This window comes from Bos grunniens, chromosome 15, assembly GCF_055505025.1.
Source record: "Bos grunniens cultivar Pamir isolate PY7600 chromosome 15, Bosgru_T2T1.0, whole genome shotgun sequence".
NCBI classification, from domain to species: domain Eukaryota; kingdom Metazoa; phylum Chordata; class Mammalia; order Artiodactyla; family Bovidae; genus Bos; species Bos grunniens.
In genome coordinates this window covers 83,128,507-83,155,232 of record NC_141179.1, presented here as the reverse complement: position 1 = coordinate 83,155,232, position 26,726 = coordinate 83,128,507, and the positions used below count along the sequence as shown (strand labels likewise).

General features: G+C 42.9%; 1 protein-coding gene across 1 annotated transcript; it reads left to right on the top strand.

Moving 5' to 3' along the window:
* Positions 1-17,423: 17,423 nt before the first annotated feature.
* LOC147358846 (glycine N-acyltransferase-like protein 2) lies at positions 17,424-24,599 on the top strand. The gene is made up of 5 exons (XM_086338792.1): positions 17,424-17,537; positions 19,088-19,195; positions 20,567-20,693; positions 20,793-20,970; positions 23,832-24,599. The coding sequence occupies exons 1-5, from the start codon at positions 17,460-17,462 to the stop codon at positions 24,238-24,240; spliced, it is 900 nt and encodes a 299-aa protein (XP_086194918.1). The 5' UTR covers positions 17,424-17,459; the 3' UTR covers positions 24,241-24,599.
* The last annotated feature ends 2,127 nt before the right edge of the window (positions 24,600-26,726 follow it).

The window sequence follows — 26,726 nt, the reverse complement described above, 5'->3', positions numbered from 1 at the left end:
TAGCAGAACTTATGAAAAGGGCAGTTGACCCCATACACTGAGATTCCAGGTGATACAACTTCCAATGACAAATCTCAAAGCAAACAGGAAAAATTTAAACTAACAAGGGATTAAAGTTAAATATATAGTTAAGTTAAACTTTTTGATTTGAGCATGTCCTAAAGGTATAAAATAGTTTGCAAAAAACCCCAGCCATCTTTAGATTAGTTGTTAGTGTTTGGCATTGGTGTTTCCAACACAGAGATAGGTGTAAACAATTTTCTTCAGAAGTTTGTAGTCCTCTGAAGAATAAGCATGAATTTGTAAAAGGCGGTTAATAGGCATGCACACAGGCAGTAGTCATTGAGAAGACTATATATAAAAGCAACTATAATGATTATATTAGTAAAAAGCAGCATATATAATAGCTTGCACTCGATATCTATGCAAGAAATATGTGCATGTGGACCAGGGCTTGAAGGTACCAAATGAACATGAAAATTATTTTGGGGTCCTGTCACATGGATGATTTACTTCTTACTTCAGAATTTCTTTAATACGATGCATATATTTTTTAATTTCTATACAAATTAGAAAAACATGTAAGATACTGTAACAATCAGGATAATGAAAAAAGGTCCTATTTTCCTTTTCATATTTATAACTTTGTACAGCTAAATCTCCTTTCTCCTAAAGAATTATCAAAATTCTAGACTAGATGCACTGTGTGCGTGTGATAAGTCATGTCCAACCCTTTGTGACTTCAAGGCAGTAGCCCACCAGGCTTCCCTGTCCATGGGATTTCCCAGGCAAGAATACCATTCCCTTCTCCAGGAGATCTTCCTGACCCAGGGATCAAACCCACACCTCTTGAGTCTCCTGCATTGGCAGGTGGGTTATTCACCACCAGCACCACTTGGGAAGCCCTCTAGGCTAGAGAGTGGTTGGCAACTTGTCAGAGTGGGGCCACTCCCGCTGTAAATGCAGCATAATGGGGAGAAGCTCGGACTCAGGAAGGTGACCCGCTGGGCTCGGATTCCAGCCTCAGCAGTTCCTCCACCGCGGAAACTCTCAAGGGCCACGTGCCTCCTCGACCCTTTGGTTGCAGGCAACAGAAACTGGTTCTGGCTCATCGAAGCCAGAAATAGATTACTGAAGTAGTGGGCAGCTGTCAGAACCCAAGGAAAATTTAATTCCCATACCTTGCTGAGGACAGCAGTCAGGCAGGCCTTGCCTATCTGGTGCTTCTCTGGGACATTCTTACAGGGGTGAGTCAATTCCATTCTCTCCATCCATGTGCCTTAGCCCTCAAGACTCAGCTTCCAAAGGTCTGTCTAGACTAGTGTGGGACTCACTCCCACCCCCATTGGGTCGGGGAAGAGTAGGGAAACGTACCTGACCGGCCCACTAAAACTATAGGCAACGGAGACGACTAGCTAGGGGAAATGAGGTGTTAGCAGAAAAGTGGAGAAAAAATGACAATAGCAACCAAAAAAAAAATTACTATAACCTCCCTTATAGGGTTGTTCTGAGCATTAAATGATATAATGTGTATAAACAAGTAACACAGTGACTTGTAAATGAAAATGAACCACAAACGTCACCACCATTGATTATTAGTAATAAAGATAATTAGTACAGCCTCTCAAGGACTTCTGATAGCTTTGTGAATAATTACATGTCTTCTAGAAAGAATGTATCAAAAAAATCTCAGCATTACTCCTCTCCTTTGACCCAGAAATCCCACTTCCAGAAACTTAGCCTAAATAAATTATAACCACAAAAACTGACAATGAGATACAAAGATGTCCTGAAGCACTTATTGTTTAGTAAGAGCAAAATTTCGGAAGCACCCTACATGTCCAAAGCAGATAAATGGTTAAGTAAATTAGGGCATGTTTACATGATAAGATAGCTCATTATGCAGGCCTTAAAGTTAGGCTTAAGAATACTTCCTGTACGTGTGGGCACGTGCTGAGTTGCTTCAGTCATGCTTGGCTCTTTGCAACCCCACGGACTGTAGCCCTCCACACTCCTCTGTCCATGGGATTCTCCAGGCAAGAATACTGGAGTGGGTTGCCATGCCCTCTCCAGGGGATCCAACCCAGGTGTCTTTGTCTCCGGCATTGGCAGGTGGGTTCTTTATTTACCACTAGCGCCACCTGGAAAGCTCTAAAAATACTTCTTAGTGATAATGAAACTTGCAACGATACAATGTTAAAAGAAGACGGTAGTAAATAGAATTACAGACTCAACATAATTGAGTCGGATATGATTATATATCTGTATAGATATATAAAGATGTTAATAGTACTTCAGAAGGGTGGTAGATTAAGGCTAGTTATATACTTTTTTGAATTTCCACTTTTGACAATAATCTTGCATTACTTTTATAATTAGGAAAAAAAAAACACCCTGTTAAAAAATTTTTTGTTGACTGTGTATTCCATGAGCAAGCCACTGGTTAAATATGAAAAGGATATTTCATAAAATATTCTATGGTAGTGTTTGTCCTTAAAAAAACCAGCCTATCCTTCAACAAGCAATTTTTTATATCTATAAGTCATGGAGTTTTTTTCTGGTAATGAGCTTCCTCAAACTCCATGATTACTGTCTGAATCCATGGCTCTGGGCAAGGTTAACTGGGTTTGGGGCCATTGTCCTTCACTTTGGACTTGAAACTGTCTCACCTCTAGAAACCAAGACTTGAAACCAAGTCTCTCAGCCTTTCTTCCCTCTTCCCCATGTAAATACAATCGAAAAGGATATATTCATAAGAGCTCTTCAGCTTACATCTAAACTTGACGTTGCTTCAAAGACATTTTAGACAAAAGTGCCAAACAAGACAACAAACAAACAAAAATAGTCATATTCACAGCATTAGTCGCTGAGTCATGTCCAGCTCTTTGCGATCCCATGGACTGTAGCCCTCCAGGCTCCTCTGTCCATGGGAGTCTCCAGGCAAGAATACTGGAGTGGGTTGCCATTTCCTTCTCTAGAGGGCCTTCCTGACCCAGGTATTGAACCTGGGTCTCCATTGCTGGTGGGTTCTTTACCATCTGAGCCACCAGGGAAGCCCATATGCCTTGAATACACCTAAACTAATCTCATGAAACCCTTCATACTTTTTCGTATTAGTCACTTCAAGGAGTCCAGGCTCTCAGAACACTTCCCATCTCTCTGTTCTAATCTCTGTAAGGCTCCACTCTCCCTCCCATCTTTCTCCAGCTCCAAAATACCTTCCACTGAGGCTCCTGTAATTCATGGTCAACTGTCAGTAGCCTCTCCAAAACCCGTACCTCTTCTGTGAACAGCCTGTGTCCCCTTTGCACTCCCAGCTGTCCCCTGAGGGCATTGCTTCCCTTTTAGCCCCTTTAAATGGGAAGTGACTTTTCTTCCATGGCCCTCCAACCACTGGTCAGGCGGTGGGGTAGTCATCCTTCTGTTCTCTGTTGTTGTTTTCTCACCATCCTCTCTAGTGATTCCCTAAAATTGTCCAGTTTTGAATCTCATGGAATCAGCTTATATAACCCATGACCCTCTCTGTTGCTCTCATGTACCCATCCCAAGTGTATTACCCCTCATTTCTCAGGGATTTTGGGTCCTGGTTTATGGACACTTGCCCTGGTACATTCACTGTCTTAATTCTTGGTGATTCCAACAAATGTGTGAAGGATATATCTAACAGCTGGCCTCTCAGGTTCTTATTATTTTTTCAATAATCCTTTTTCTTCATCTTCCTTCAACTACCTATTTGTGGTCACATCCAAAACCTTGTCATTACCAGTAAGGACACCCCTCCACAATTATGACTTTGTATTTTCCATTCTCTAGCAGCTACCTGCTTTTCAGCTCATTCCTCAAAGAACCCAGACTCTAATATCATGGCAGCCCTGCCAGGCCCTCCAGACCCATTCCCTGTGGCTCGGATGGTAAAGCATCTGTCTACAATGCGGGAGACCGGGGTTCGAGCCCTGGGTTGGGAAGATCCCCTGGAGAAGGAAATGGCAACCCACTCCAGGACTATGCCTGGAAAATCCCATGGACAGAGGAGCCTGATAGACTATAGTCCACGGGGTCGCAAAGAGTCCAATACGACTGAGCGACTTCCCTTAACACCCACTTTGGGCTTCCCTCATAGCTCAGCTGGTAAAGAATCTGCCCGCAATGCAGGAGACCCGGGTTCGATCCCTGGGTTGGGAAGATCCCCTGGAGAAGGGAAAGGCTACCCACCCAGTATTCTGGCCTGGAGAACTCCAGGGACTATAATCCATGGGGTCGCAAAGAGTCAGACACCACTGAGCGCCTTCCACTCACATCCCATTGCTCCCTGCTCGGAAGCATAAGTTATGATCACTCCCCGTCATCTGCCGTCAATCACCCCACCCCTTTCCACACCATTTTCACACTCAACGGGCAAAACCACAAGCATGATGGAAGGCCACTCGCCTCCCATCCTGAGCCTAGACTTGTACAGCTGAATGTGGCTGGGAACCCACACGTTCACACTGAATAGTCTTATTTCGAATTCATGACCACACATCTTCAAGTGAGTTCTTACGACTGCCAGGCAATCATATTACCCTTCTTTAATTCATTCATTCATTCATTTAATACCTACTTAGATAGCTGTTTCATAACTCCTTTCTCCTCAAACCCACACCTCTTCCCCCTATTCCCTCTTGGGAAATGACCTTACTTCTGAGCCCACTAAAAAAATTTAAACTCTCAAGAGAGAACTACCATCAACTGCTTCTGCCACAAATCCCTACTTTTAAACTTTTCATTCACCAGTGTCCCTTCTCTGGTTACCACTGATGAACAAGCCATGCAGTTGTCTGAAGCCAGTCCACCTCCCTGAATGTTATATTTTACTCCCTTTTGTCTACCTAAAGGTATTGCTTCAAAAAGTTTCACATCTTTCTTCTGTGTCATTTTTTCTCCTCCACTGGATATTCCTATCAGCATAGTTATCTGATGTATTCTTCTGTTGTAAAAAAATAAAACCTTCTCTTGGTACCCATTCTTTCTTCCAGTTACTTCCCCGGTTTTTTTTGTTCCCTTTGAAAAAAATTCACTGAAAATGTGGTCTACACACACTCTCCCCAATCCCTCTCCTGAATCTTATTTAATTGGGTTTTACTGCTATGGTTTCACTGAAAGTCTTTTGTCAAGATCATCCGCGACCTCTATGTTATTAAATCAAATGATCCATTTTTGCATTTCATCTTAATCTCTTAACAACTTCTGACATGATGAACATCCTTGGATGACATTTTTTCATTTGGCTTTCAAGACAATATACTATCTTGGTTTTCCTCTAACCTCACTGGGTATTCCTATTTATTTATTGTTTCACTTTATTTTATCATTACTTTTTAATTGAAGTATAATTGATTGACAATACTATGTTGGTTAGATGCACAAGATTGTTTTTATTCAGTCGCTCAGTCGTGTCCGACTCTTTGCGACCCCATGGACTGCAGCACGCCAGGCCTCCCTGTCCATCACCAACTCCCAGAGCTTGCTCAAACTCATGTCCATTGAGCCGGTGATGTGATCCAGCCATCTTATCCTCTGTCATCCCCTTCTCTTCCTGCCCTCAATCTTTCCCAGCATCAGGGTGTTTTCCAATACGCACAAAATAGTTATTTGATATTTCTCTGAGTTATAAAATGGTCACCGCAACAAGTCTAGTTACCATCTGTCATCATACAAAGTTATTACATTTTGACTATATTCCCCATGCTGCACATTTCATTACTAGGACTCATTATTTATTTATTTATTTTTGCAACTGGCAGTTTGTACTTCTTAATCTCCCTCATCTATTTCACTCATTCTCCACCCGTCTCCCCGTCCCCTGTATCTATGATTCTGTTTCTGTTTTTTAATGTTTGTTCATTCGTTTAGTTTTTTAGATTTCACAGTAAGTAAAATCATACAATATTTGTCTTTCTCTTTCTGACTTATTCCAGTTAGCATGATACCTTGTTGGTTCATCCATGCTTTTGCAAATGGTGAGAATTCACTCTTTTTTGTGTGGTATATGCCACATTTTCTTTATCCATTCATCTATTGATAGACACTTAGGTTGCTTCCATATATTGTTCAGTCGCTCAGTCGTGTTCAACTCTTTGTAACCCCATGGACTGCAGCTGGACAAGTCTCCCTGTCCTTCACCATCTCCCAGAGCTTGCTCAAACTCATGACCGTTGAGTTGATGATGCCATCCAACCGTCTCATCCATGTCTTGGCTATTGTAAATAATGCTACAATGAGCATAGGAGTGCATATATGTTTTTGGTTTAGTATTTTTATTTTCCTCAGAAAAATCCCATAAGTGGCATTGATGGATTGTATGATAGTTCCATTTCAAAATTTTTGAGGAAGCTTCGTACCATTTTCCAAAATGGCTATACCAATTTACATTTCTACTAACAATGTGTGAGGATCTACTTTTTCCCACACGCTTGCCAACTCTTCTTATTTGTTGTCTCTTAGATGACAGCCATTCTGACAGGTATAGGATGATATCTCATCGTGGTTTTGATTTGCATTTCCTTAATGATTTGTGATTTTGAGCATTTTATCTGCTGCTGCTGCTGCTGCTAAGTCACTTCAGTCATGTCCGACTCTTAGCGACCCCATGGACTGCAGCCCACCAGGCTCCTCTGTCCATGGGATTTTCCAGGCAAGAGTACTGGAGTGGGGTGCCATCGCCTTCTCCATTTCATCTGCTAGCCCTCTGTATTTTTTCTTTGGAAAAATATCTATTTCTTCTGCCCATTTTAAAATCAGATTGTTTGTCAAGCAACAAAAGTTCACTGTATAGCACAGGGACCTGAAATCACATCTTGTGATAACCTACAATGGAAAGTAATCTGAAAAATAATGTATGTGTGTATGTATTACTGAATCACCTTGCTAAGCACTCGAAACATTGTAAGCCAACTATACTTCAATAATATGTGTAAAGAAAAATCAGTTTTTCAATTTTATTTATTTTTAATCGAAGGATAATTGTTTTACAGTATTATGTTGGTTTCTAACAACCACCCATCAATGTGAAATCCATGGCTGATTCATATTGATGTTTGTGTTTTTGATGTTGAGTTGCATGAGTTCTTTATATATTCCGGACGTTAATACTTTATCAGATATATCATCAGAAAATATTTTTCCCGATTCAGTAGGCTGCCTTTACATTTTATTGATAGTTTCCTTTCCTGTGCAAAAGCTTTTTAGTTTGATATAGTCCTATTTATTTATGTTTGATTTTGTTTTTCTTGCCTGAGGAGACATACCCAAAAAGCATTGTTGAGACCAGTGTCAAAGAGTATACCGCCTATATTTTCCACTAGGAATTTTTATGGTTTCACATCCTATGTTTAAGTCTTTGATCCATTTTGAGTTTTTTAAAATATGGATGAGAAAGTAGTCCACTTTGATTCTTTTGCATGTAGCTGTCCAGTTTCCACAATGCCACTTATTGAAGGGGTGTATTTCCCTTTTGTATATTCTTGCCTCTTTTGTCATAGATTAATTGACCATATGGCTTTGCGGGTGGCTCAGCGGTAAAGAATCTGCCTGCCAATGCAGGAGACCCAGGTTCGATCCTTGGGTCAGGAAGATCCCCTGGAGGAGGGCATGACAACCCACTCCAGTATTCTTGCCTGGAGAATCCCATGGACAGAAAAGCCTGGTGGGCTACAGTCCGTGGGGTTGCAAAAGAGTTGGACATGATGTAGCAACAACAACAAGAACAAAGTCCCCGATACAACAGGTTTTTTTTGTAGCCAGAATATTTAGTGTATGGTATGTGGACTTATGTTCTTGTCCTGAGCTCCGCACACGTTGAGGTTGTCCTGTCCTTCGGCAGGAGGGAGAGGTTTCTCCTCAGCTTTCTTCTGTAGAGCTGAGCTGTGCTCAGGACCTGTGTGTGTACATGGGGTCCAGTCATGTGTAGGCAGTGGCCTAATCTTGGGGGAGGGGCAATGTGTTAATCATGGAACAAGGTCCAGAGGGGAGTCCTTGATGAGAAGTAAAACTCATATGGGCAACATTTTTACAAGACTGATACATTCTCCATACTATTTTGCAATCTGCTTCTTTCATTTAACAACATATTCGTGAACACTTTCTCTTGACATGGGACAGGTTTGCTAACACCACTGACTGGGAACAATGTAACTTATTTAACCACTTTCCAATGGTTGGGCATTTAAATGGTTTTCTGACTTTTCATTTTTCCTAACCTTTCTGTGATGAATCTTCCCTGCTTTCACATCTTTGTAACAGCCAGTTATTTCCTTAGATTGCATGCTTGTGTGCATGCTCAGTCACGTCAATCATGTTCGATTCTTTGTGACCCCATTGTAGCCCACCAGGCTCCTCTGTCCATAGGATTCTCCAGGCTAGAATGAGTGGGTTGCCATGCCTTCCTCCAGGGGATCTTCCCAACCCAGGGATCGAACCTACATCTCCCATGTTTCCTGCACTGCAGGGGGATTTTTTAAACCACTGAACTACCTGGAGATTTCATCTCAAGAATTAAAATTGAGAATCACAAATGGCTAAAAGTTTCTTCTAGAAACATGTAAGAATCAGCTTTTATCAAGCCACTCCTATTTGTTAGCTACCTTCATATACAACATCTTTTTTAGTACTCCCAAGAGCCCAGGTCACCTTTATTTTATAGGTGAGGAAACTAAGGCTCTAAAGATGATTTATTGAAGGTAAGGCAGTGGCTAACACATGATCTGTACTTCCTTGTCTAATTCTGGTGCCAGTGCTATTTTTAATCTGCCTCCAGGCCACCTGAACTTCTTCCACACTCTGTCTCGGGGTCTTGGCCAGGAGTGCAGCTTCCTGCTGGACTCGCCTTCTATTTGCAGGGCTATTGAGCTTGCCAGGTTCTCTGATCCCTTGGCCAAAGTAGTCTTCCTTGTAGCAGCCTTCACCATCAGCTCTGGAGTCTCTCTGGAGCTCAGCCCAGGCTTACAAGGTGCAGAGGGCTAGGGTCTACCCAGAACCCTCTGCCTTTTAAGAGTGGTCATTCTGAAGACACTTCAAGTCACCTTTTCTGATGCATCTAGCCTGGGGATCGGAACAAAAGGGTTTATGTATCACTGCCTCCGGGCTTTCTGAAGGGACCAGTGTGGCTCTGATAGTCATTGTGTGTAAGGCACTCAGTTGTGTCTGACTCTTCGAGACCCCATGGACTGTAGCCCACCAGGCTCCTCTGTCCATGGGATTCTCCAGGCAAGAATACTGGAGTGGGTTGCTGTTCCCTTCTTCAGGGGATCTTCCCAACACAGAGATTGAATTTGGGTCTCATGCATTTGAGGCGAGTTCTTTACTGACTGAGCCACCAGGGAAACCCACACATCGCATTATGTTAATTCTTTAGTCACAGGATAACTTCTTGAAATGATTATGGTAGCCTGGTCTCCAGAGGAAAGGTGGGCTGTCTGGAGGGTGGCAGTGAGCTGTGCTTTCACAGGCACCACGTCCATACTACTCAGCTTCGACAACTTCAGGCTGCATTTCCAGTGACCTCTCTCCCTTCTGATCCATGGTCCCTCCTGGCTGTCTAGCCTGGACTTCCCCCCAAGCTCGGGGGCTCTGCAGGTCCATCATGAAGGGATAGTGGGATGGGGGGTCTCATGCGATTGGCCCCACTTTCACAAAGAGTCCCAAACTCGGTCTTCTGGTGTGACTTCCCAATGAGGTGATATATACAGGCATGCTGACAGAACTGAAACAAAATATTCACTATCAAGTATACCTGTCAAGAGTCCACTCTGAATTAACATTCCATAAGTCCTGTGCTGGTCTTGTGAGCCAAAACACTCACAAGTGTTCCATGGTAGTAACCCTTGCTCTTTTTTGTTGCCAAAGGCATAAATATATGGAATGTACAGGTGGACAGCAAGGAGATCAAACCAGTAAATCCTAGAGGAAATTATCCCTGAATATTCATGGGAAGCACTGATGCTGAAGCTCCAATACTTTTGGCCACCTGATGCAAAGAGCCGACTCATTGGAAAAGACCCCGATGCTGAGAAAGATTGAAGGCAGGAGGAGAAGGGGATGACAGAGGATGAGATGGTTGGATGGCATCACTGACTCAATGGATATGAGTCTGAGCAAGCTCTGGGAGATGGTGATGGACAGGGAAGCCTGGCGTGCTGCAGTCCATGGGGTCGCAAAAAGTCAGACATGACTGAGTGACTGAACAACAACAACAACACATTTAAAGCTACATAATAAAGCTACTATAATTTAAAAATTGTTTTATCTGTCTTACTTTTAATATGCCTAATATCACATCTTTAATATGCCTAATACCATGATGAAAGGCAGTGAACTGGGCTTCTCTGAACCTCTGGGAGGCACCGACTCTCTTGGAGCTTGGAGACTGCAAGGCGGGGTGGCTGTGGAAGGCTGGTGCAGACTCGCCCCCCACATTCTCTTGCAGTGTCTCAAGGGTCTCTGGGACTCTGCTTTCACACTGGTGTCCTGGCCTTAACCTTTGGCAGTGTGACACTGAGATGCAGCAGCTGCCTCAAGAAGGACTGCACATCTGAGGCAGTCAGCATTCGTCTGTAAAAATCCCTAAGATCCCGAGGAGACTTGACTTTCCAAGATCTCCTAGAAAGGGACTTAAAGATCAAAGGTGGACTTCCCTGGTGGCTCAGATGGTAAAGCGTCTGCCTACAATGTGGGAGACCCAGGTTCAGTCCCGGAGTTGGGAAGATCTCCTGGAGAAGGAAATGGCAACCCACTCAAGTACTCTTGCCTGGAGAATCCCATGGACGGAGGAACCTGGTAGGCTACAGTCCACGGGGTCGCAAAGACTTGGACATGACACAGCGACTTCACTTTGACTTTCTTTTCACTTTTCAAAGGTCAAAGGGTCACTCAACCCTGACATATGTTAGAGTGGACTCCTTCAAGGTCACCTTGAGATGGTGATGGCATGTTTGCACACTGCTTTGGGCTGGCAGTAAATTCCTGGTTTCCTAGAGAATTCACCTGGAGCTCCTCTTGCTTTCAAACCTTAGGGCAGTTTTTTTAATGGTCTTTCAAGGACCAGGGTCTCCTCTGATAGTGATGGTTTAGTCCCTAAGTTGTGTCGGACTCTTTGTGACCCCATGGACTGTAGCCTGCCAGGCTCCTCTGTCCATGGCATTTTCCAGGTGAGAACACTGGAATGGGTTGCCATTTCCTTCTCCAGAGTCTTCTCTGCCAGCTTCTAAAAAGACAGTAGGACACTTGGGCTGGGAGACCCCTTGATAAATCTGCTCTCTATCAGAATTTCTAAAGAAGTTCTTCTTGAAATGGCAACCCACTCCAGTATTCTTGCCTGGAAAATCTCATGGACAGAGGAGCCTGGTGGGCTACAGTCCACGGGGTAGCAAAGAGTCAGACATGACTGAGTGACTTCACTTCACTTGCTGATTCAAGAGAGCAGCCAGATTCTCAATTCATGAGTTCAGGTCAGGCAGCAGACTCTGTACCTCTGAACTCTCAGCAAAAGTTCTTCAACTGGAGGATCTTGAACTGCTGGTGACTTTAAATGTGGTTGTATCTCTTTGAAAGTACTTACTGTGATATTCAAAACTATGCAAGCCTCCACTATCCACAGTGCGACCTGAACCACATAAAAAAATTATGCATTTCCTGGCATGAAGTAGACAATTTTTAAAAGGGGATGAATTAATAAATTGTGTAACTATGAGCAACTTTGTTAACAAGTTAATCACACAAAATTGCAAATATGTAAAAATTCTTTCATAGGTTACGTGAACAATTTTTGATTCAAAAAATGGAATTACTGAAATAGGCAAGAGGGAAAAGAAAGGAAATGGTGCCTAGTCCTTAGCAAGTATGTAGACAGAGAGTTCCAAATCCTCATTAGTGGTTTTTAATATGTCGCCTGAAGTGAATGAGGTAGGTTTGTAAGGAGATATGACCTAGCCAGGGGTGAGGGATTGCTTACTGAAGAATCATAGTTTCATAACAGATCCTGGCCTTTGGCTTCAGCTTGAGGCATTAATGCTGGCTAGCTTTGTGACCTCAGGGACGATGTTGCCTTTCAACATCATCTTCCTTGTTTGTGTGACAATAACATTTACCTTTCTCATTTCCTGAATGATTAAAACTTCTCAAGTTGGTTCACAACATTCCAGAAAATGGGTAAGATTTTGAAGACTTAATATCCCTTTCCCCTATTTCAGGGTCTCCAAAATGTTAAAGTAGATCATACTTTTTTAGGAATTTTAAAAATTTCACTTTTAAAATTAATTAATAATATATATATATATACACACACACACACACACATATATATATATATATATATATATATATATTTATCTTTGGCCATGACATGTGGCTTGTGGGATCCTAGTTCCCCGACCAAGGATCAAACCTGTGACACCTGCATTGGAAGCAAGGAATCTCAATCTCTGGAGGCACTGAGGTCACAAGAGTTTAAAGTTACGAGGCTGAGTATTTCACAAGGAAGCCAAATTTTCCATCTTTTGTTTGCCCAAATGATGTATTTGAATATTGCTGCAGCTAGGTCATTTTTGCAAATTACCTTATTATTACTGCTTTGGATCAGCCAGTTGGCTACAAGCGCTAGTGTGGAAGCTGTGGTGGGAAACTTCTAAATGTAGAATTTGCTCAGTACGGAACATGTTCCCAGTCTTCCTCTGGTGCACAAAGCCGCTGACTTCATTCATGTAAACAAACAGGACCTCCGGTTTGCTCAATAAGAGTCCGCAACTTGGAGCTTTATGCTAAACAGGGACAACCTGATCAGGTGGGATTTATTATGGGTGAGACTATTCGTGGCCTTTAGAGAAATTTCTCCATTGTCACACTGAGAAACCGCAGAAGGTGCTCTGCACACGTCTAGAAAGAAACTGCAGGTAAGCAGAATTGTTTTAGACAGCCAAACTCTTGTCTCTTCTCAGCCTTTCAATTAAGTAGGGTCCTATTCTAAAGAATGTATTTGTTCATTCATTTTACAGACCATGGAATTCTCCAGGCCAGAATACTAGAGCGGGTTGTCTTTCCCTTCTTCAGGGGGTCTTCCCAACCCAGGGATTGAACCCGGGTCTGCCACATTGCAGGCAGATTCTTTACCAGCTGAGCCACCAGGGAAGCCCAAGAATACTGGAGTGTGTAGCCTATCCCTTCTCCAGGGGATCTTCCCAACCCAGGAATCAAACCGGGGTCTCCTGCCTTGCAGGTGGATTCTTTACCAGCTGAGGCATCAGGGAAGCCTGATTCTAGAGAATGTGTATTTGCTCATTCATTTCCCCCCTGCAAACCTTGGAAGCGCACTCACCAGCGTCCCAGGGCTGAGAATGAGTTTCTCAAGGAAATTGTAGGTCCCTGGAGCTAGAAAGTCCTTTGAGAATAAAGTATTTTGAGTACAAAGCCAGTGTTTTGAACTGTCAGGCTTCTCTGATCCTTTCCCTGAATTATAGACTACTGATCGGCCCATGCCTTTCCCTGCCACCCTTCAGGCACCCATAGGAATCCTGAGTAAAGATGAGAGTCCGCATACCCCTGGTCTTCAATCCATGCTTTGAAAGTGTTACTTGCATAGCAAACGCCTTCCTTTGAGTGCTGGGCCACGTGGCTAAGATGAAGCTTTACTCTTTCAGGCTGCTTTCTGCCAGACCTCACTCTGTTTATTGATATGTTCGGCACTTGACCCTCAAACACCAGCCACATTCTGGTGATGGCTATGACACCTGCAGCTCCCAGTCCCTTCCTGACTCCTACTCTGTCGATTTGAAACCTACATCCATCTATCCAGAACTGATCTACCCCTGACACCCTCACCTCTAACGGCCTAATTCCTCATTCCAACACTCTATTCTATGAATATTTCCCTGTCCATCACCACTGCTGTTCTTTTAGCCTCATAAAGTAAACTCATCCTACACTCTACATCTTTTCCCACTTGGTTGGACCTGTCTCCTATTTTGCTTCTTTCTTTCTCTCTCTTGAAAGTAAAAGTGTTAGTTTTGCTCAGTCATGTCCAACTCTTTGCGACCCCGTGGATGGCAGCTGGCCAAGCTCCTCTGTCCATGGAGATTCTCCTGGCAGGCATACTGCCGTGGGTTGCCATTCCCTTCTCTTCTCCAGGAACCATCCCAACCCAGGGATCAAACCCGGGTCTCCTGCAATGCAGGTGGGTTCTTTACCATCTGAGGCATCAGGGAAACCCCTTCTCTCACCTAGATTCCACAAATTCAGTTTCGAGTGTCATCATCTCATTCTCAAATATTTACTTTGCCACTTATATTTTTTTTTTCTAATTCAGATTCTTCTTTATTTTTTTATTTTTATTTAATTTTTAAATTATTATTTTATTTTATTTTTTTACTTTACAATATTGTATTGGTTTTGCCATACATCAACATGCATCCGCCACGGGTGTACATGTGTTCCCCATCCTGAACCCCCCCTTGCACCTCTCTCCCCATACCATCCCTCTGGGTTATCCCAGTGCACCAGCCCCAAGCTTTCTGTATCCTGCATTGAACCTGGACTGGCGATTTGTTTCTTATATGACATTATACATGTTTTAATGCCAAATCATCCCCCAAATCATCTCCCCCTCCCTCTCCCACAGAGTCCAAAAGACTGTTCTATACATCTGTGTCTCTTTTGCTGTCTCGCATACAGGGTTGTGGTTACCATCTTTCTAAATTCCATATATGTGCATTAGTATACTGTATTGGTGTTTTTCTTTCTGGCTTACTTCACTCTGTATAATAGGCTCCAGTTTCATCCACCTCATTAGAACTGATTCAAATGTATTCTTTTTAATGGCTGAGTAATACTCCATTGTGTATATGTACCACAGCTTTCTTATCCATTCATCTGCTGATGGACATCTACGTTGCTTCCATGTCCTGGCTATTATTAACAGTGCTGAGGACTACCTGAGTGCCTGAACCTGAGCAGCTTAGACCTGGGAGGTGCATGCAGCCCAGGGCCAGCCTGGGACAGTTCCCGGCAGAGCAACCCAGAGCCCGAGCTGTGTGGGCAGGGAGGGTGCACACGCTGTGAGTGGGGGCAGGCCCAGTGTGGCTGAGACACTACGAGCTCATGCCAGTGTTATTTGTTTGCAGCCTCCCTCCCTCCCCACAGCGCGACTGAACAAGTGAGCCTAAAAAAGTGTCCACCACCACCACCCCCCGCCTTGTGTCAGGGCAGAAATCAGACACTGAAGAGACCAGCAAACAGAGGCTAAAACCGAGGAAACTGCCTTGGAAGTGACAGGTGCAATAGATTAAAACCCTGTAATTAGTACCGACTACATAGGAAGGGGCCTATAGATCTTGAGAAATATAAGCCAGACCAAGAAACTGTCAGAAAATGAACTGACCCCACACTGCCCACAACAACACCAGAGAAGGTCCTAGATATATTTTTACTATTTTTACAATCATTCTTTTCTTTTTTCTTCTTCTTCTTTTAACTTTTTTCAATTTTTAAGTCCTCTATTACTCCTTTAATTTTCATTTTTATAACCTACTATTACTTTTCAAAAAAAGACTATTTTTTAAAGCAAACTTCATATATATATATTTAATAACTTTTGTGACTTTGTTTTTTTTTTCTGCTTCTTGTTTTCTTTAATATTGTATTTTTGAAAATCCAACCTCTACTCTAGAATTTTAATCTTTGCTTTTTGATATTTGTTATCAATTTTGTACCTTTAAGAACCCAATCTTCAGTACCTATTTTTACTTGGGAGTGAGGTTACTGGCTTGACTGCTCTCTCCCCCTTTGGACTCTCCTTTCTCTCCACTATGTCGCCTCTGTCTCCTCCCTCCCCCTTCTCTTCTCTACTCAACTCTCTGAATCTCTGTGTATTCCAGACGGTGGAGGACACTTAGGGAACTGATTACTGGCTGGATCTGTCTCCTTTTCATTCCCCCCTTTTATCCTCCTGGCCACCTCTGTCTCCTTCCTCCCTCTTCTCTTCTCTGTATAACTCCATGAACATCTTTGAGCAGCCCAGACTGTGGAGCACACATAAGGAAGTGATCACTGGCTAGCTTGCTCTCTCCTCTTTTGATTCCACCTCATCTCATTCAGGTCACCTCTAACTCCCTCCTCCCTCTTCTCTTCTCCAGGTAACTCTGTGAACCTCCCTGGGTGTCCCTCACTGTGGAGAAACTTTTCATCTTTAACCTAGATATTTTATCTGTGGTGCTGTATAGAAGGAGAAGTCTTGAGACTACTGTAAAAATAATACTGAAAACCAGAAGCAGGAGGCTTAAGTCCAAATCCACTCCAGTATTTCTTGCCTGGAGAATTCCATGGACAGAGGAGCTACCGTCCATTGGGTCACAAAGAGTCAGACACAACTTAGCAACTAACACTTTCACTTTTTTTCCCCCACACATATGGGGCTTCTCAGGTGGCACTAGTGGTAAAGAATCTGCCTGCCAATGCAGGAGATGCAAGAGATATGGGTTCCATCTGTGGGTTGGGAAGATCTCCTGGAGAAGGAAATAGCAACCTGCTCCAGTATTCTTGCCTGGAAAATTCCAGGACAGAGGAGCCCGGCAGGCTGCAGTCCATGGGGTCACAAAGAGTTGGACATGACTGAGCACACATACACACATACACAGGATGTTGGATTTTTCAGGATTGTTAAGATTTAAAAAAATTTGCCACCTCTCCTATAAGCCATCAAAATTGCTTGGAATTTCTTGTATTTGTTAATTTTTAGAAGATATGGCTACTCTTGTAGAATGTCTTTAAGTATCCTATATTCCTTGATCGAGTATATGTAATATATATATATTATATAATTATGTATGCAGTCAGATATTTGTGTATATGAGACTGAAGAATGTTCATAAGTGTATCTTACTTATATACTACGTTGTTTCAGAATGAATTTGAGGTGAGTACTAATTTGGGATGATATCACATCTCTTCTTTATTTTATGACATGGATATTTTCCTGTGTCATTAAATCCATTTTGAAGACATCATTTTAATGGCTACCTGGTGATCCATTATTTGGATATGCCGTCATTAACTTCACCAATTTCCTATAACGGATTTCAGATCGTTTCTAAATTTACAGTGTCATAATACTATGGTAAATTTTCTTATGTTTACATTCTTACAGGTGTCTGCTATTATCTCCTTGGTATGAGTTCCTAGAAGTGGAATTATTGAATACAAGGTTTTCTCTGTTTTCAAGGTTGCTAACATACAGTTCCAGTTTCTGGATTTCGCCAGTTGGTACTTGGGCACAACCTTGGGTACCGTGTTGTACCTCGAGCACTGCGTGGCTGTCCTCAGGGACTTCTCCTTCTTGCTCTTCCGGGATACCTGTCTCAGATCTCCAGGTGTTTTTGTTGGTGTGTTTCTTTTCTCAGAGTGTCTTCCTCAGGGAAGGGGCTTGGGTGCTACACAAGATGTTTGTGCTTCGTGAACCCCAGCAGCTTCAGATTTTGTATGAATCCTTGGAAGAGAGCATCCCTGAGTCCTTGAAGGTAAGGGAGTAGGGGGAGATGGGGGAAGAGAGGACTAAGGTGTGAAGAAGATAGACTCGGGCTCAGGACTCTCCAGGGCAGATGGAGGTGCAAGCCCAAGATTCCTTCTACCTGGGACTATCTTAACACCCACGTCCAATCACCTCCTTTACTTCCCTGGGGATTCTTCAGTATCTTTTAAAGAAACTTTTTATTTTGTACTGGGGTATAGCTGATTAGCCACATCATGGCCGTTTCAGGTGAACAGCACAGGGGACTCAGCCATACATGCACAATATCTTTTTAAAATCGATTTTTGCTCATTTATCTGCACCAGGTCTTAGCTGCAGCATGCAGGGTCTAGTTCCCTGACCAGGGGTCGAGCCTGCTCCCTGCCACACTGGGAGCTCAGGGTCTGAGCCACTAGACCACCAGGAGAGACCCTACAATATCTTTTGAACCAATTCTGCTGCTATGTTTAGTGGATTTCCTTAACTGTTCCAAGCTATTGGTCACCTGCAACTTGATAACCAGAGTATCTATCTGACACACATATGATCATATCACTCCCTTGCTTTAAAATGCTAGTGGTGGTTCATGTCCAAAGCATAAAGCCCATACTCCTTAACTGGATATACAAACGTTTATCTAAAAAGTCTCTTCATTTCCCAACATGGAAGATGTGCTATGCATTATGATCACTGACCCCTCACAGTTCAGCAGGTGGGATTGAATCTCAGCACCTTCAAGCCGCCAATCACGTTCCTTCTCCTAACGGAAATTGCTGATCTTCCTCTTCTCTTTACTTCACCAGGTTCATTTATTTTTCATGGTCCAATTTAAATGTTAGTTTTTCTGTAAGTCTCCCACCACTTCTGGACGGGTAGTGACTTTGCCTTTTTGTGACCCCACCTGACCATGTGCACAGACCTATTAGAACACATGCCTTTTTAAGATTAGACTGTGTATCTCTTTGCCCTTGTAGATTTAACTTGGAGGAAGTGGCTACATCATATCCACCTTTGAATTCTCCATATTTGACACAAATTTGATATAAATAGACAGATGCTGAATAAATGGTGTGTTATTAACGTTTAAAATAGGAAAAATATCAATAGTATGGATTTTTCAAAAAATGAATGAATACATGTTAGAGAAGCCAGTTCGTTTGTTATTAACTTGGATTTTGGGGGATCCTCCCTGCACCATTTTGCAGTATGTCTTTCAATGAATACTCCAACGTGCCATCCTGGAACCACCAGTCCTGCTGTTTCAAGTCCTTCTTTTAAAAAAATGTTTATTTGCTTCTGTGGCTGCACCGGGCCTCTCTCGCGCATGGGCTCTCTCGCCACAGCATGTGAGCCCCTAGCTGCACCAGGTGGGATCCAGTCCCCTGACCAGGGATCAAACCTGGGCCCCCTGCACTGGGGGCTGGGAGTCTTAGCCCCTGGACTATGAGGGAAGTCCCCCATCAAGTCCTTCTAACTCCTGCTTTTACTTCCTGTGCCACAGGCAAGACCCTGTCTCAAAGAGAAACGTCATCCTCTGCTGCTTTGTTGTTGCTTGTGTAGGTGTATGGCGCCCTTTTCCACATTAGAAATAAAAACCCGTTCAACCTGGAGGTGCTGGTGGACGCCTGGCCAGAGTATCAGACAGTCGTCATACGGCCTCAGAAGGAGGTGAGACCCTGGCTCCTGAGGGTCAGGCCACTCACCCTCAGGATGGGGATGAGGGGCTGCAGCGAGGGGCCTGCGGGGTGGGGGGTGGGGGGAAGGATCTTGACACATCTGATCATGCAGATTTGGGAAGGGTTGCTTGGAGGAGAGGGCAGGATGGTGAGACAAAGCGCGGGAGTAGACCGCAGAGCCAATAGTCCGGGACCTGGAAGTCGCTCTAGAGACAGTCAGCTGTCTCCTGTCAAGACTCGGATGAGAGGCATCCACCTCAACCTGGATGCCTGCGGTTGCAAATGGTCAGGAAATGTTTTGCTTTCCCTGTGACTCGATACCGCAATCTGACAATACTTCGAGCAGTGCTGAGTAAGTGTTGAGTAAGACCGCTGCTTTCCTAACACAGAAGATGAAGTTGACAAAAATGACGATGTCAGAGGTTTGTGAAACAGTAGACGCCATGTTTGTTTCATAAGAGCGTCTTCATCTTTCAGGGGAGTATGAGTCGCGAATCCCATCTTTCCCGGAGTAGCGGTACTTTAACAGGCCCGTCCCCCTTATCCGTATAGATAGTCATCAGAGATGCTAGAACACAGTGTCGCCTGCAGTGGCCCCCGGGGGCGAGCCAGCAGCAGGGGGCAGACAGGCGGTTGGGGGCACAGCGGGCCCTGCGCCCGGGTGCTTCTGTGGGCTCTGGAGCCATGGCTCGGCGTGGGGACTTTTTCTATCAGTGCTCTGTTCTCACGGGCACACCGAGCCCTGATCACCGTGCCAGCTCCAGAGGGCTGGGCCAGAACTAACCTGAAAGTGTCAGTGGCCCAGTCGTGCCCTGCTCTTTGTGACCCAGTGGACTGTAGCCTGCCAGGCTCCCCTGTCCATGGCATTCTCCAGGCCAGAATACTGGAGTGGGGTGCAGTGCCCTCCTCCAGGGGATCTTCCCGACCCAGGGATTGAACCCTCATCTCTTACGTCTCCTGCACTGGCAGGCGGGTTTTTTGCCACCAGCGCCGCCTGGGAATTCACTTTCAGAATTAGCGGAGGCGTCACCTTCTCACAGACCAGGAGCCTGGACCCCAGCCCTCCACCCTCAGGCCCCCACTCTCTTAGGCTTTTAACACGCACTCTTTCTGCTGCACTTTCCATCTCAGACGCTGGGACTGCTTGCCCGTCGTCCCAAGGGCAGTTGACTCCGGGGCACCACCAGGAAGGAGCCCCTTCCAGTGGCTTGTTCTACAAGGGAGTCCACGGAAATGTCTGTACCTCTCTCACACAACAACAACAAAGCCTATCCAGTAAATTAGTCTCTAGCACTCGGGACACAGGCAAAGCATTTTGTGAATGATATCACTATGTAAATGTGATTGGTGTTTGTTACGTCAGGAGATGAAGGATGACCTGGATTATTATACCAACACTTACCACATCTTCACCAAAGCTCCTGACAAGTTAGAGGAAGTCCTAGCGTGCCCGCAGGTCATCAACTGGGAACAAGCCTTCCAGATTCAAGGTGACCGGTCTAAATTAAAGCCAAAGATGTCCCGTTTAATTTATAGTAGATATGAAAGGGGGGGGGGGGGAATGATGCTTGCTTTTCTCCTCTCTACAGGATGTCAAGAGAGCTTGGGCGAGGCAATACAAAAAGTTGCAGCTTCAAAATCAGTGCAGGTGGATTATCTGAGAACCGTGCTTTTTGTGTTTGAAAAACCAACACTTGAGGCATCGAGTGGTGACAAGATGGATTTGATGAAGTTATTAAAAATTCCTAAAGTGCTTGAAGATAAAAGGTGAGATTTTTACCTTTTGCTTCTGAAATTTCTGATAGACTAGTTCAGTTGCCCTATGGGCCAGACTTGTAAATGTAGGATCTGAGACTAAATTATAATGGTGTTCAGAGCTACACAGGTAAGAAAGGGAACCGTATTAGGTAATGTTTGCTGAGCTTGGGCAGGAACTTCGTTAGAGTAGGTTCTTTTCCACATATCAACTTCCTTAGATCTCACAAAAGTGCTCCTGGAAGAATATTGGACATCATGGTGGAATTGAAAAACTTTCACTGAAACTATTCATTTTTTGACCAAAAAAAAAAAAAACTTCATACTATGCAAAGTCTGGGGGTGTGTGTGTGTGTGTGTAGTCACCAAGTTGTACTTGACTCTTTTGCAATCCCAATGGACTGTAGCCCGCAAGGCTCCTCTGTCTGTGGGTTTCCCAGGCAAGAAAACTGGAGTGGGTTGCCATTTCCTTCTCCAAAGGATCTTCCCAACCCAGGGATCAAACCTGAATCTCTTGCAGTGCAGAATTCTTTACCACTGATCCACCAGGGAAGCCCTATGCAAAGGATACAAATGTACAAAGTAAAAAGTGAAGGCTCGCTCACTTGGATTTCCAAAAATCTTTCTGTCCCCGTGTAGATACTCTTAGCATTGCTTTTAGAACTCTGTATGTATGAGTTGTTTTGTTGGTTTTTTCTCCACAACATATGCATGCCTCTACTGCAGTTTACTCTTTTCATTTAGCAGTGTGTTATACACAGCTTTCACGTAAGCTCGTACAGGCATCCTTCATTTATGTTGACAGCTGCATAGACCACAAGAGGGAGATGTACAATTCTGTGTGCCCGTATTTACACACTTAATTTCTCTCCAGTTCTTCCTGATAACAAAAATTCTGCAATAAATGTCTTCACAAATAGATCATCGCACAAGTTGTATAAGTATTACTGAAAACTGAACTCCTAGAATTGAAATGCCTGGGTAAAATAATACATGCATTAAATGGAAGATTTTACCAAATTGGATGGTGTGCATGATGTATGAACATATGATAGCATAGCATATGAAAAAAACCCGTCTTTCAGTAGGGACATGGATAGATTTACTATGGTGCAGTCCAAATGCTGGGATAATATACAGCCATTAAAAAGAATGAAGCAGCCCTCTGTGAACTAATAAGGAAACAACTCCAAAAATATATTCTGAAGCAACAGCAACAGCAAAAATATATTCTTAGTGAAGCAACAACATCAGCAACAACTAAGATGGGCAGAATCATGTAGCCAGTGTGCCATCACAGTAGAGCACATCTGAAATTCCAAACAACGCCTCTGGAAAGTTACATAAATGTGTCACATCACTAGATGCCTCTGGAGAAGGTAACTGTGTGATAAGGAATCAGAGAAAAAGGAAACAATTATTTTCCACTGATATCCATTTATGCTTAATAATATATAATATAATAATAGTAACATCAAAAAATAAATAAAATCTAAATATACACTAAATACGTAGAATTGATTTAGCCAGGAGAGTCAATAGTATTTTAACCCTGCTCTGGCTCAACTGTGTTCCCATGAGACTCATTAAAGACATGTTTGCATGGAGAAAAATGGTAGATAGGGATTAAATAATACTTGACAATATAACTGGAAATCTGGAATGAAGTGCCTGTCCTAAGGCAGTTCTTAATTTCCTCTAAACCCAAATATATATTTGGATATCTTACCCCTCTGGGTCTAACTGTAGCACAAGAGGAAGGCACATGAGGATGCTGGAGACCTTTGAGGAAGTAAGACCAAAATCAGTTTGAGGATGATAGAGAGAAAGCCTCACCTTTGTGTAGACAGTTGAGAGCCCTTGTGACCCCACCCAATGGCAAATGTGAAGTGACTTTGAAGCTGACAGGTTCCTGGAAACTCTTCCTCCTTGAGAAGGGGGAGAATTGCTTTGAGATCTTCCTTCTGCACCAATCACTCCTTCCCACAGAAGATGTTATGCTGATTTTGCAGATGAGAAAATGCAGTCTCAGGTAACTTGTCCAATAATAGAATCAGGGCTAAAATCCTGATTATTATCACACACACAAAAAAATCCAATATCCTTTTTTCCTATGTTTCTGCTCCTGAAACTGCATTTTTGTACTTCTCTAGTGGTATGTGATGATGGGTTTCGGGACACATGAAGCCATAAGATCAACATGGCTCTCATCTCCCTGAGATGTACATTTTGTTAACTATCTGTTGGAAGAAACATTATCTTGTGTATTTAGATATTTTGTGAAGTATAATTTGACATCTCAATTTTTAAATGGAAGTTTAGTTGATTTACATCATATTAGTTTCAGGTGTACAGTATAGAGGCTCAATATTTTTTAGGCTATATTTCATTTAAAAGTCTTCTCAACATAATAAATATGTTTCCTTGCACTGTATATCCTTGTAGCCTATCCCTTTTATACATCGTAGCTTGTACCTCTCAATGCCACATTTTTCATACAAGAAACTTTAAAGAAAATTCAGCCCCATGGAAGGTTGCACCGCTTATAGTCCTTGCTCTTTTAGGAACATACACTGTTATTCTCCTTTGATGGGATGTTTGGTTGGACTTTTTGAGATATGCTATACTATATCTAGCCAACTCTCTGCTATTAAATGTATCATAAACGACCGAGGATTTTTCTCACTTTCAATTATTTGGAAACATTTTGAAGCAGGCATGTAAATAGTTGTGTGTGTGTGTGTGTGTGTGGAGTGTACATCTATTTCTTCCTCTGGGCTGTGGATCCTTAAGGAAAGGGAGGTGTCATATTTTCTGCCATCCTGGTGCTTTCTAAATGTTGGCTGAATACATTTACATTCTTTTCTTCACAGGAAAGAAACCTTTCAGAACATCTTCTTGGATGTCTCGCATGCAAGGCTTGTGAATGAGCACTGGGAATTGGGAAAAAACGAGAAGAGCTTGAAATATGTTGAACGCTGTCTCCAGAATTTTGCAGGATTTGGTGTTCTGAGTTCAGAAGGGAAACCCATCTCTTGGTTTCTGACAGAACAGTCCTGTGAGATAAGAATGGGTTACACTTTCCCCAAATACCAAGGCCAAGGCCACATGTGGCAAATGGGTTGTCACAGTATAGCATATTGTTTTTCAAAAAAAATACCGTTTTATATCCATGTGGCAGAAGATAAAGAAAAAAGTCATCAGGCATTGCTCAGTTTTGGTTTCAAGAATGCTCTTTGCGGCTGGCATCAGTGGAAATGCACCCCGAAGAGATACTGCTGATGGTGCTATCGTCCATTTCAAGTGTTTCTTATCAGGGAAAAAACATCAGTGCAAACAAACGTGGTAGTCTACATGAGCAACAAAGCCATCCGCTTATCTGGGGCTCGGGCGCTGCTCAGGCCACACTGCTGTAATAGTTTTGTCTTCTTCCTCTTGTATATTACAAAACATTAGAAGCTGGGCTCCTTGCTGTCATGCTTTTCCTTTACGGTAAAAAATGTCTCAGAGCTGAAATTACCCAGTGTCAATCATGAGTGCTAACATATCCCATTTTCTTCTTTGAAGAAGACTTCTTTCAGGGAAGAATTTTGCTTTTTCATGCTTCTAATTTGAAAATAAAATGCCTCCTTGGAAGTCTCTTCTCTGGTGTTCTTCTCTTCTTCCTACAAAGTTTCCCAAAGGATCTTTCAAAATGCTTCAGCATCATTACTTTTGGTCTTGGGTACCCTTAAAAGTGCTTTGAGATACTATACTGAATTCAATTATGTGACCATCAGTGAAAGTTTGGTTTTCTAACTAGCTTTTTATTACAGAAACTTGGTTAAGTCGAGTTATATAGCATAACTTCATATTTTCAATAAGATTTTAGATCTATGCTGTATTAGTTTCCTATTATTGTTGTAACAAATTACCACAAATTTAGTGACTGATGATCCAGTGACATGATCTACCATATGATCCATCAATCCCACTCCTGGACATATATCCTGAGAAAACAATAATTTAAAAAATATACATGCACCCCAATGTTCATTGCAGCACTACTTACAATACCAAGACAGTGGAAACAGTGTCAGGCTTTACTTTTTGGGCTCCAAAATCACTTCAGATGGTGATTGCAGCCATGAAACTAAAAGACTCTTACTCCTTGGAAGAAAAGTTATGACCAACCTCAATAGCATATTCAAAAGCCAAGACATTACTTTGCCAACAAAGGTCCGTCTAGTCAAGGCTATGGTTTTTCCTGTGGTCATGTATGAATGTGAAAGTTGGACTCTGAAGAAAGCTGAGCGCCGAAGAGTTGATGCTTTTGAACTGTGGTGTTGGAGAAGACTCTTGAGAGTCCCTTGGACTACAAGGAGATCCAACCAGTCCATTCTAAAGGAGATCAGCCCTGGGATTTCTTTGGAAGGAATGATGCTAAAGCTGAAACTCCAGTACTTTGGCCACCTCATGAGAAGAGTTGATTTATTGGAAAAGACTCTGAGGCTGGAGGGATTGGAGGCAGGAGGAGCAGGGGACGACAGAGGATGAGATGGCTGGATGGCATCACTGACTTGATGGACGTTAGTCTGAGTGAACTCCGGGAGTTGGTGATGGACAGGGAGGCCTGGCATGCTGCGATTCAAGGGGTCACAAAGAGTCGGACACGACTGAGTGACTGAGCTGAACTGAAGACATGGGAGCAACCTAAATGTCCATCAACAGAGGAATGGATAAAGAAGATGTGGTAAAAAATGTACAACAGTGTATTGCTCAGCCATAAAAAGAAAAATAATGCCATTTGCAACAAACTGGATGGATCTAAAGGTTGTCACACTGACTGAAGTAAGTCCCACACAGAAAAACAAATATCACATGATATATGTATATGTGAAATCTTAAAAAGGGATACAAATGAACTTATCTACCAAACAAATAGAGTCACAGATACAGAAAGCAAGCTTATAGTCACCAGGGGATAAGGGAGGAGAAAGATAAATTGGGAGATTGGGGTTGACGTATACACACTACTATATATAAAATAGATAACTAATAAGGATCTACTGTGGAGCACAGGGAACTCTACTTGACACTTTGTAATGGCCTACGTGGGAAAGAATCTGAGGAGAGTGGATATATGTAAACATATAGCAGAGTCACCTTGCTGTACACCTGAAACTAACCCAAAATTGTAAACCATGTAAATCAACTATAGTGCAATAAAAACTATTTTAAAACCTTAGTGACATAGAGCATCAATTATTACCTTATGTTTCTGGTATTCAGAAACATAAAATGGGTCTTGAAAGTGAAAGTGTGAAAACATTAGTTGCTCAGTCATGTCCAACTCTTTGTGACCCCATGGACAGTAGCCCTCCAGGTTCCTCGGTCCAAAGAATCCTCCAGGCCAGAATACTGGAGTGGGTGGCCATTTCCTTCTCCAGGGGATCTTCCTGACCCAAGGATCAAACCCAAGTCTCCTTCATTGCAGGAGGATTCTTTGTTTTCTGAGCCACCAGGGAAGCCCTAAATGGGTCTTATGGGATAAAAATAAAAGTGTTGGCAAAGCCAGCTTCTGGAGTCTTTAGGGGAGAATCTATGTCCTTGCCTTTTAAGCTGAAGAGTTTTCCACATCCCTAGGCTTGTGACCCTACATCACTTTACCTCTTCTCCTTACTTCCATCATCTTTACATAGTCTTCTCTTATGTATTCTAATTTCCTTCTGTGTCCCTCTTACAAGGACACTTGTCATTGCCCTTGCAGGGTATTTGGTCCTATCCAA